This window comes from Arachis stenosperma, chromosome 7 (assembly GCF_014773155.1).
Source record: "Arachis stenosperma cultivar V10309 chromosome 7, arast.V10309.gnm1.PFL2, whole genome shotgun sequence".
Classification (NCBI taxonomy): domain Eukaryota; kingdom Viridiplantae; phylum Streptophyta; class Magnoliopsida; order Fabales; family Fabaceae; genus Arachis; species Arachis stenosperma.
The window spans coordinates 20694419-20706396 of NC_080383.1; the positions used below are offsets into that span (position 1 = coordinate 20694419).

Here is an 11978-nt window from a genome sequence, read left to right on the forward strand (position 1 = left end):
TGATTTATTCGTCAATATACACCATACAAATGTAAGATGACAAATTTTACTAGCTACCGATCTGTACATAGTATATTGTTGGGTGAGTTTTAGCATTAGCCTCACCTGGACAAGGCTCATTGTTAGCCCGTGTTTTCTGACACCAGTTAAAGGTGATGTGGCAGGTCTTTTAAAAATGCAAGTCTGAGCCCCTGAAAGATATTATTTGTTATAGAGGTATCTTGAAATGTTAAAATTAAAAAAGAATCCCACCGCGGCACCCCTTTCCCCAAAACCCCCCAGAATCCCTCATTCGTGAACGTCACTCACAAGTCACAATTAGAAGCAAAGTGCGAACAATCCCCAAATCAAAACCCTAGCTTCTTGAACTGTTCTGTCGCAATCCATCCTTCCCCCGTCCCGGACCCAGGCCCTGGGTTGTAGGTTGGCAGATCATCCCCATCCGCACTGGCTTATATGTTCGAGGCTTGGAGTAGGACGCCTTCGTCTCATCGGTCCCCGTCGTGTCGTCGGTCGCCGTCCGGTTCTCCGTCGAAGGTTAGTGACACTGATTTGATTTCTTCTGTTATTCCTTTTATGCTTTGTGTAGTGAAATTGTGGGTTAAAAATCAAGTCATTGATTTTGCGTTGTCGAAATTAAGCTATGCATTCGTGACTCTGCTGCTGGTGTTTTAAATTTTTTAGTATGCTGGTTTTGTTTTTTTTTTTTTTATAGATTTATTGTTTTCTGGATTAAGGGGATAATTGTTGTTGTTTATAAATTTTTGTTGCTAGTTGTTTTGGAGGATGCATGGAAGATAATAAGGTAAATGGGCAGAATATTATAATGTAAAGCAAATGTGTACTTTGTTGATAGACTAAAATATTTTTGAGCTTGAGTTAGAGTCATTGTTCTCTGGGGATTTATTTTGGTTGAACGCTTTATTTCCTGAGAAAATTGTATCGGATCATGCGGTGTATATATATATATATATATGTGGAGAGGATAAATTAAATTTTACTTTAGAGTGCTATATATTGATGCCATGCTTTATTAAAATTTTGTAACATAAAATTTTAGTTACACTTCGTATTGGTGTAAGGCTGCTGCATATTTTTTTTCTGTCTATCATGTCTCAATATTTCTTTTGACACTAAATTCTGATTGAACAGTTTTTTGAGTACATGCTAGTGAACCCTTTTAACCAAAAATTCTTGACAATTTTTCGATTGAAATATTTATTTTCAGAACTTCATTGTAAGGTAGTTACCTGTTTATGGTGGGTGTATTTTAGGTTCATAAAAGAATTATTTAGTCCTTGCTTAGCTTCATATAAGGTGGATTATGTGGTGTTAAGTTGCAGAAGCATAAAGTTTCTCCTTGAATATAGTACATGCAGTCTATTTCCGATTTCATGAATGATTCTTTTTCTGTTATTTTTAAGTGATTTTATATTTACAGCATGTCTTCATTTTTCTTAAATGGCAAATTTTCTTCATAGGTTGTTGGTAGAATGGAGGAGGGAGATGTAGCCTCGTTAGTTCATGGTGCACCGGCCATGGCCAATGAAGTTTCCTTTGTCGGGAACGAAGAAGAACTGGTTTCCGTTGACCCATATGTTTGTGTAGGCGATGAACCTTCATCAGAGGCAAGTGAGGATGCGAATATGGACGGGTATTGTGGCTATAATGATGGTGATGATTTTTACGAAAGCTGGGAAGACAGAGGCATTGATGGAATTGCTGACTTTGGCCGAATTAACTTTAAAGAAATAAGTTTTGATGAGATGAGATCGCTACATTTTCCCGATCGACATGTAGCTTTTGCTTTCTACAATTTATATGCAAAAATGAATGGGTTCGCCGCAAGGAAGACCAGGCTAAGGCGAAATGCCAAGAAACTGGCGACACAACAGCAGTTTGTTTGCTTTAGGCAGGGGTTCAGAGAATTTGCCGCTGATAAGGAGGCATACGAACGTAAGCGGGAGCCTAAGCCTGAGACTAGATGTGGCTGTTTGGCGCAGATGCGTGTTCATCTACATTTGGAGAGTGGTAGATGGATTATTTCATACTTTGATAATGTTCACAACCATGAGATGCTCGACGGAACACTTACATTTATGCTCCCTGGTCATAGGAAGATGAATTCTACCGCAATTGAACAAATGAACATGATGTTGAGAGTCGGGATTAAAACACCACAGATATATTCAGCATTTGTGCATACTGCAGGGGGCTTCCAAAATGTACCATTTTTGAAGAGAGACATGTACAACCAGATTGATAAACAGAGAAAGCTAATAGGGGGCGATGCGGTGTCTTGTCTTCGGTGGTTGGAATCATATGCAGAGGAGAATCCTGGAACGTTTGTGCGTTACTTAGCAGACAAAGAGAATCGTTTGGTGCACCTTTTTTGGTCTGATAACTGTAGTCAATTAGATTACCATGTGTTCGGAGATGTTGTAGCATTTGATGCAACTTATCGAAAGAATAAGTACATGTGCCCACTGGTTGTGTTTTCTGGCGTAAATCACCATAACCAAACCATTATTTTCGCTGCTGCCCTTGTTGCAAATGAGAGTGAGGAGACATATTCTTGGCTACTTGAAAGATTTTTGGAAGCTATGAAGGGAAAAGCTCCTGCGTGTGTTATCACAGATGGGCACGCGGCAATGAGAAGGCGATTGAAAAGGTATTTCCTATGGCTTATCATCGTCTCTGTGCATGGCATCTCCTTCGGAATGCAACATCACATTTGGCAAATCCAGCATTCACTTCTGAGTTTAAGAAATGCATGCTTTTTGATTATGAGGTTTCAGAGTTTGAAGCCAGGTGGGAGAGATTGGTCACTAAGCTTCAGCTTCAGGATAATCAGTGGGTCTGTGACCTTTATGATCGGAGGAAAATGTGGGCAACGGCTCACATTCGTGGCCACTTTTTCGGTGGATTTTGGACGACATCAAGATGCGAGGGTTTGCATTCGATGCTTGGTAAGTTTGTCCACTCCCGCCATAATTTGAGGAACTTTGTTGAACAATATTTTCGCTGTGTATCGGAGATGAGATCTCGGGAAGCACAATCCGATATGCATAGCGTGGTTGGACACTTAGTGTTGCAAAGTCCGTTACATGATTTGGAAAGGTCTGCTGCAAAGTTACTAACGAGGGAGATATTTATCTTGTTTCGGCCCATGCTGTCCCGTGCATGTACATTAAAGGTCCGGTCTTGTACATTGACTCCGACATCGGACATATACACCATTTCACGGTGGGGCAATTCACACAACTACTGGCATGTTTCGCACTATTCCGAGGATTCAATATTTAAATGCTCTTGTTTAAGGATGGAATCCCTTGGAATACCATGCGATCACATTGTAGCCCTTCTTGTACATCTTGATTTCACGGAAATCCCAACAAGTCTTGTTTTGGAGAGGTGGTCTAAGAACGCTCGGTCGAAGGTGAGGCAATATGTTGAGAAAGGACCGTTTAGCTGGGACTCTATGGTAAGTTGTCGCAATTGGATGCTGAACGACCTATGTAGGGAGATGTGTGTGCTTGCTTCAGTGAGGGAGGATAAATTTGAAACAATGACTGAGAAGATACGCAGTGAGATCAATCGATTAAAGCATGACACCGAAGCTGGGCCTTCGTCACCCGCGGTTGTTGGCCAATCGTCCACACTTGAGGGGTGCGTTCAAAACCCACTTGTTGTGCGTCGCAAGAAGAGGCCAAAGAGGGACTCAGTTAACCGTACCTTGGTTAGGGGCGTGAGACGGTGCAGCATTTGTCATCGGGTTGGGCATAATCGAACTTCTTGCCAGTCAAATGTTCGGCAGGGCCAGCGGCAGCAGCCTAGCCACGAGGAAGACGTCGATGTAGATAACTACTACACTCCTAACTTTGGGGAGGAAGTTGATGATGTTTGTTCTTTAGTATTTTTTTTAAATTCATTTGTTTTAGTTTGTCTATATGTTGATATTAAGTTAAATACGTATTTTCTAATGCAGAAGTATGCTCATTATCATTCTCAACCCGTGGGGCAAGAGGAACACTTTGGCCGGTATGAAGAGGAGTTCCAAGTGCCATTGACGGATCCTTATTATAGTTGGCATGAGTAGAACAAATATAATTGTGGTTCAATTCTTATGATTTACTGTTAGGGAATTCCTTTATTATATACGTTAACCATGTGTGAAGGTACGTTGCTGATGTAGTTTGGGTCTATGATGTTATTATTGTGACCTTGACATGAGGATCTGCTTAACTTAAATTTGGTGCATGAATGACTTTGTTGTGGCACACTTGGTTTGTCTTTTATCCGAGTATAAATCATGTGAAGTGCTTGGTAGTATTCTTGGCATGTTGAGATGTTTGCGACAGGAAAACTAATTCTAATTGTTATGATCGTGATCCGAATTCCCTAATTTCTAACCAATTTGGAGGACTACTAATTCTAAGTATTATTATTGTGACCTGAGTAAAAGGCTTACCACTACACATACCCGTCAATAATGAATGGGCTAATATACTTGTATATTTTTTTTATTATTAATGCAGTATATTTTTTATTTATTATTAATAACAGCAACCAAAAAGCCTTGTAAATAGTTGCATTAAAGAAAGTTTTAGTAAAAATTAGTTTTAGTATTTTACTTGTCTATCTTATAATAATTTAACCTTCATGTACTCTTTTGTACTCTAATTTGGAGGCCTAGTAAATCTAATTAGTAATAATAAATTTGAACACATCATTACTGGTATCAAGACACAATAAGGTCATAAAGAAAACCCAAATAAGTAATGTTATCAAAACATAACATAGTATTAATAAGTAGTCCATGTCCATTCAAAAGGTGGTCTGATAGAAACATAGGAAATGGGTGCTCCTAAAGTTTGAAAAATGTCATTTGTTGCTCCGCAATCTGCCAGATCTACTTCAGTTTGGGCATCCAATGCCTCGCCTCATTGAATGGAGCCATCAACAATGCAAGTGCCGTGTGCACTCTGACCATGTATTCATCCATCTGCAACATAAACTCAAAACATTTTAATTTTGTTGACAATACGGAAGAATAAGATGGGGTTCCCCTTTGTAAACAAAGATTAATGTTCGTAATGGTTATTGACATACTTTGTGATGAAGATTGTGTTGAAATGTATCACCCATAGCCATCCAGTTTAGAACTAAAACAGCTGACGTGTCACTGTCACAGTGAACTTATTAATTACTCAAGTTGCTTTGCTAAAAAATCCACAAGGCATGTTGGAATAATTAAACAGAAAGACTATAATTTAATTCCAAAAAATTAGTCGTGAAATCATGTTTTACACGAAAGCTGGATATTATTCAGCAAGTTTAGTTACTGCTCTATTACCGTTGTTGGCAAGCAGGAACTCTCTCCACTGGTGATATTCTGAAGTTCATAAGGTCGCCGGTTATCCTAGAAAACTCAATTGGGTATGACGGGTTGCCAACCATGCGAGACACCATATCTCCCTGCATAGAAATGGGATTCGAGGATTATAAACAATACCAATCAAATTGTGTCGAACGAAGAAGACAATTTTGGGAAAGCCATTTTACCAAATTGCGAACGAAAGCCCTCCTGTTTATGTTCTCTTCCTCACCGGTGCATGAGTCCAAAAGATATATCACTCCCTCTCTAAATCCGATCACCGCAAGATACCAGTGGCCTGAATTTTCTTTAATGGGGAAGTAGGCCTAAATCAAAATAAGCAGTTTGAAGTGAACTAGTGGAGTTGTGAATACGTAACAAGGGAGGGAGGAAGCAGCATACTCACATAATGCAGGGTCATGGATGGCTTCATCCAGATTTCCTTGTAGTTGTTAATCAGTTCAGTTACCAATTTACCTTCGCGCACATCCCTCTATAAATGTTACAGGTAGTTAGTAGAAAATATATGTTTCAACACCAGGCAAAGATAGAGAAAGGTTTAGTTACCGCGAAGGATGGTGGCAAGCTCCAAAAATGCCTACCATCGAGAACATCATTAGAAAGGGTCATTCTCATTGCAAAGGCATGAAAAAATTCATCATCCGGAATTTGACCCAGCTGCAAAGTCCCAAAATGGTGCCTCATGAGAACGCAGTCCCGAAACCTGACAAGCTCCTCCCTGTGAAGGAAATGGGTTATGGATTTAACTGAAGTTCCACCGAATCTTACTCGTAAATTCGTCAAAATAACTTACTCTGGGTCGCCATCGTGTTTGAATACGTATGCCACCACCAGTGATTCCAGTTGATTAAGCTTGTTCTCGCTTGGCCTCACCAAGTTTTCGCATGAGGTCTGCCCGATACATCGGTCACCACCCATGTTCACGAGGCTCCCGAACAGCTTAACTGATGTAGTAGAGGCGCTCCCAGATAGACCTCCGTTCATGGCAAGGCCTCTGGTGGTTGGCACACCTTGAATAATTAGAGTAGGGGGCGATGACGGCTGCATAAATGGTTGTAACATGGATCCCATTCGGGTCAAGTTCGATTGTGCGCAGCCTATTGCATTCCCAGCGTTCGTCGGCGGCCGGCCAATGACAGGGGGTGGAGGATTGAAAGGGACTCCACCTGCGACATCAACAATTCCTCCACTCAAGAAGGATGACATCGACTGCGACGGCAAGTGGTTACTCTTCCTTGAGATTGATTTTTGCTCGTCGAAGCGTTTGACACGCGACGGCGCGTGCAGTGTACCCTGCGCCACATCAGATTGAAATTAGGTATTCTCAGCTGGAATAATTGTTTACATAACAAATTCTGAACCCAATGAAATCCAAAAAGATTGATGGAATCCCTTGTTAGCCCAATAGCTAGGTTTGGTACTCCCCCTTGCCGTTTTTGTTTTTCATGTGCTCAATTGTTTTGGGCCATAATTTTGTTTCCTATTTTTTTTCGTCAGTCCATCAAGGAAACAATTTTTTTGACATGAAGGTTCTAATATATTTTTTTTAGTACATGAATTTTTAACTTATTTTTATGTATTATTTATTTTAATTCTAAAGTTCAATAACTTTTTTTTTTGTACAGACATATTGTTTTTAATATTTATATACTAATTTTTTATTTTGAACTTCATCCCAATATCTGAAACTTGTCAAGAAAATTTAAAATTTAAAAAAAAAATAACCTGATTAACAGGTTACTTTTTTAAATCCAGACCATTCAAATAAAATATAATAAATGAAGAATTTAGATTTAACAAATTCACAAGGTGTGTAGCACTCCATACTTAGCATGGAGCGTTTAAGGATGAGCCTTATATATCAGCTCAGTTTTGGTAAAGTGTTTTAGAGAAATATTTAAAAAACACAAGTATCTAGTGTTTGGTAAATTTAAAAAAAAAATTACATGCTTGTGTTTTTAACTTTGAAAAGTTAGGAGATGTTTTTAAAATTAAATTATTCGTGAAAACATAGTAAAAAATTTAACATAATCTTATATATTAATAAGTATTATATTTATTTGTTCTCTTCATTATACTTATGTCTATAAAAATTATTTTATATATTAAAAGCAATTTTACTGAATATAAATTTTATAATGTGTTTATTAAAAATTATTCTTATTTTCATTTATAAGATATATTTCCTTACAAAAGAAATAAAACAAAATAAAACCTAACAATTTTTGTCCCGGAAAAAGAAAAGTAAATTATCCATAAAGGTTTTACTTGGCTGCATATGAAGAGGATGCAACCGTGTGTACCTTTGCAGCGGACTTTACTTGGCTGGTTGTCTTTTGGCCTTTCCATGGTGGAGCACAGTACCTCGCGACATTTGGGCGGTTTGTTTCGGTGTCGTCGTCGTCAGGAATACATATAAACACATTCGTATTCTGGTCTCCGAAGGCATGTTTCTCTGTTCTTGCCTTCTTAGATGCTCCGGCAACCTCTACATGATCTGACTTTATTTCGGTTGAGTATTCCAACATTGTTTGCCTATCTCGTTGAGCAGGAGAGCATATGAGTTGGACAACACGGTCTCGTTCCTGCTGCCGCCCTTCACAAGCTTCAACCTTAGATGTCAAAACCTCTACCGCTGCTGTAAGAGCTTTCAAAGTGGCCATCAACTCCACATTATTGAGAGGTGGAGGAGGCTGCATTTCGCAAACACCTCGAACACTGAGTATGTTAATGTAAGTACGTAATAATGCATGTAATGACATAAGTTACTAACCTGCTCAGACTTCTGCGTAAGCGTTGCGAGGCCTATTAGATCTGGGGAGTCTTCCAGCAGCTTCAAGTCGTTCTCCCCTTGTACAGATCCCTCAACGACCATGGTTGCTGCTGTTGCTGTCGGTGGAGGGCCATCTTGTGGGTGTGTTGACGAGCCTTCGCACATAGGCAGTTGCTGTTTCGAACCCATACGCTAATGGAACAAAGAAAATAGTTGCATTCTAACTTGCTTATTCCTTGTTTTATAGGAATACCTCCTGAGTTTAGTGATGCATGTCACACCTGCCTGGCCATGAGACAATACCAAAGTATTACCATTAACGGCAAAGGAAGCTGCGAGAAGTGGATAAAGATAAAGACAAGGTTTTGCTCGTAATATGCTATTGGCCATAGTCAACCTTTGTATACGGGTGATATGTAACATCAATAGAAGAGCACAATCTTCAAAAATCTGGCTATCACCTTTTGGTACCCTGCCTTTGTTTCAGTACTTTATCCACTGCCAATGAACAATACGACTTAGGATTCATTTTGTCGTTACTAAGTAATTAATAATAGTGTTATCCCTGATTGCACAGACTCGCCTCTTAGATTCGATTTTTTTGACTGAATGAACATAACAAAATAATGCACATGGAAAAAATAATTCAATTCATTTAAGATTTACATAACTCCTATGAAAATATATACATATGAAAAATATTCTACAATACAGTCGGAGTTTGTATTTTGTAAAACATATACATAACTCCTATGAAAATATATTTATTAAAGTGACAGTTGAGTATAAATTTTATATGAGTTAAAAGGTCGGTGGACAGTGGCCCAAGTGTCCTTCATATCTAAATTTTGTCTTATGCATGTCATCACCAAACCCTGTGCAAATATATTTAAAAGAAATGATATTCCCTCCAGAGTCAACTTCACCAACTATAAGGATAAAGTTAGTCACAGTGAAAATAACAAATACAAGGGAACATGTTCTGAAACTTTAACTAGTGAGACAAAATGCATTAAATGCTTACAGCTTACAACAGACAAGGTGGCTATAGAAACATATTTCAGCCAACTACAACAGACAAAGTGGCTCTTGGAGCATATTTCAGCCCACACTACCTTAGGCCAGTCATGAGCGTACAAGCTATCATGACCTCGAATGAGGAATGTAAAAACTTTTTAACATTATTTATCCTAAACCTACACTACATTGATGTCCCTTCCTTGAAATTTGTGGTTGCGTGCTCAAGTAGAACCACCCCTCTGCCAGCGTTGTGCCCTTAGCCTAATCAGCCCTCCGATAGCATTGAATGGTCCACCGACAACGGACACGGCAGTCCTGCCTCTCAGGGTCAAGTCGTCAAGCTGTGTGGGAAGTCATAACTAAGTGAAACTTTTCTTTTAAAAAAATCAATAATTTGTGTAACATAAGATTTGTACTAACCACTCCACTAATGTCAAGGGAATTAAAGCAACCTTCAGGGTCCAACCATGATATAACCCAGGCGCCAGAACTATCACTGCGAACATGCATTCGTTAACCATAAGTGAGTAAATTAATCTTTTGCTTAAAAACATAATAAACAGCCTTATGATGATAAATGTTGAATTGGTATAACCTTGTGTTGCAATTTGGAATGCCTTGTCCTCTACGGATCGGCCAATCCCTAAGATTATTATGTGTGTTTACTTTAAGAGGACCATACGCAGGCGATGTCATCAGATCATGGATTCTCCCGAGCTGAAACATCCAACATGCAGTGCACAATCTAAGGAACAACTCATATTTAATGTATAGCTTAACGACGAAGAAGGTATAGTTGAAGACTCACAATGTCTTTCATAAGTTGTTCCCTGCCGGGTATCATATTGGCATCTGGATAAGAGTCCAAATGGTAGGCAGCTTTATCTACGAAATCAATCACCATACAATACCAATGCCCCAGAATGTCCTCAATTGGAACAAATATCTGATTCAATACTTACAATATGAAGTTCAGCACCTTCAATATGGGAAAATTTGGCATATATAATGAAATATAGAAACTCACGTGATTAAGGAAGCGACTGGGTTTCACCCAAAATGGAATGTATGTCTCTGTGAGTTCCTCTAGTGGCAATTCCTTGGTGACGTCTTCCTGAAAAGAAATCCAAGATCATTATCAGAGACTCACATCACAAACCATTAATTAGTGATACAGGCCGATTATGCGCCACATACCGCAAAAGCAGGTGGGAGGCACCAAAAGAACGGATGCCTAACATGCTGAATTGAACATGTGTTTCGCATAAAATGGCCCTTTCTCTCTTGTAAACCGTTCTTGCTTGAAAAAACATGGACTAGGAATTTGAGCATCATGGCACATCTTCACCAACCAATCCTCCATGTTGGCCACAACAGCAAAGTCCAAATTCAGCTCCTCCTCTGGAATAACGGGTAGCCCTGGGATTACATTAAACCAAAAACTAAATATCGGCCACCAACCACAACAAAACAGATCAACAAAATGCTATAACAAACCCGACAACACATGTTCTCAAAAATTCACCAACTGAAGTTTTAAATACTTACACGACACAACTGCACCACGCCGTGACCTTTCATTCGATAGATTGTCGTTATGTCCGGAGGCTCCTTCACCAATTGCGCCAACGAATTCACCACACGAAGCTTTCTCCCATGACAGCGAACACATTCTTGCCTTGAAGCACATACAAGCATGTTCATAGCTATTAAACCCTTGGTACTCTGGAAAACTGAAGTTAGTTACCTGTTCGTTAGCCTCTTCCCAACTAGTATAAACACCAGGACAGTGTCCCTTTGTCACAACAAAGAAAAAGAACCGCTTCAACCCTAAATCCATTTGTTCTTATCTCCTTCTCCCCAACTGTGTCTTCCCAGTAGTGTTTCAAAAATCAATTCCAACTTGGGGATTTTGTAACCATCAATTTCTCCCGTCTTTTGTTTTTTTTTTTGGCACGAGCCCGGCCCAATAACCTGACCCAGACCCAACTAACAGCCTCCAAGCCCCGCAACCCGATCCCGAGCTCACCGTCACTTTCACATTTGCTAAGGCATTCACAGTTTCAACGTTCCTCCTCTGGTGATTCATCTCAACTCAGAATCAAACCTGCATCTCCCGCCCACCAACATCCTTGAGTAGCACAAAATTAATGACAAACAAGACTTCAGATGTTATAGGCTTGGCACAACGATGAAAATAAAACAGAGTGGGAAAGCCAGTTTCAAACTAACCGATCTATCCAAGGCACTGACTGCATTTCTTGCTTAGGCAACAAATAAGGCATAGTGCCACTTTTGAACAAACAATGAATTATAAAAACCCCTCCCTATTCGGATTCTAATTCCAATTCCGATTGCACTTCACTTGGTCCATCGTTCTATCCCTCATTTCGGACAAAGAAACCGGATTGAAATAGCCACAAATTTCGATAACGACATATGAATTCTGAATATTTCGAGCTGATTGAAATCCGCGTGAAACATAGAGAGAACATATTCCACGGAAAGAACCAAAACCGGATAATCCTGCTGACTAATTACAAAGTCTACTATTTCGATTTTTTTATTAATACTTAATAGTAGTTAATTTTTATAAACGCTAGCCCAAATTGCCAAAACCGGACTTCATTTTTATTCTTTTGCACTAACTAAATGCTTGCTTTTTTTTCATACAGCTGCTAAAGCAACATAGGCTAACAAAAATTTTTACATAACAAGCCCAACACTAAAAACATCACACATTGCAACAAAAAAAATCTATTTCAAACGTTTTCATTTTTTTCCTAT

At 39.2% G+C, this 11978-nt stretch overlaps 1 protein-coding gene and 1 pseudogene across 1 annotated transcript; one reads left to right on the forward strand and one right to left on the reverse strand.

Annotated features, from left to right (window-relative positions):
* Positions 1 to 456: 456 nt before the first annotated feature.
* On the forward strand, positions 457 to 4099 carry LOC130939530 (protein FAR1-RELATED SEQUENCE 5-like; annotated as a pseudogene).
* Positions 4100 to 8984: 4885 nt separating this feature from the next.
* On the reverse strand, positions 8985 to 11697 carry LOC130941608 (uncharacterized). The gene is made up of 8 exons (XM_057870168.1): positions 11424 to 11697; positions 10740 to 11322; positions 10389 to 10610; positions 10219 to 10305; positions 10000 to 10137; positions 9787 to 9908; positions 9612 to 9687; positions 8985 to 9532 (listed from the first exon to the last, which is right to left on the reverse strand). The coding sequence occupies exons 3-8, from the start codon at positions 10524 to 10526 to the stop codon at positions 9413 to 9415; spliced, it is 681 nt and encodes a 226-aa protein (XP_057726151.1). The 5' UTR covers positions 10527 to 10610; positions 10740 to 11322; positions 11424 to 11697; the 3' UTR covers positions 8985 to 9412.
* Between the last annotated feature and the right edge of the window lie 281 nt (positions 11698 to 11978).

Coding starts and splice junctions, on each gene's coding strand:
- LOC130941608 (XM_057870168.1), bottom strand. CDS start 10,526: ATGATGCTCAAATTCCTAGTCCATGTTTTTTCAAGCAAGAACGGTTTA. Junction 10,138..10,218: donor CCAGTCGCTTCCTTAATCAC/GTGAGTTTCTAT, acceptor GTATTGAATCAG/ATATTTGTTCCAATTGAGGA. Junction 9,533..9,611: donor CCCTTGACATTAGTGGAGTG/GTTAGTACAAAT, acceptor CTTCCCACACAG/CTTGACGACTTGACCCTGAG.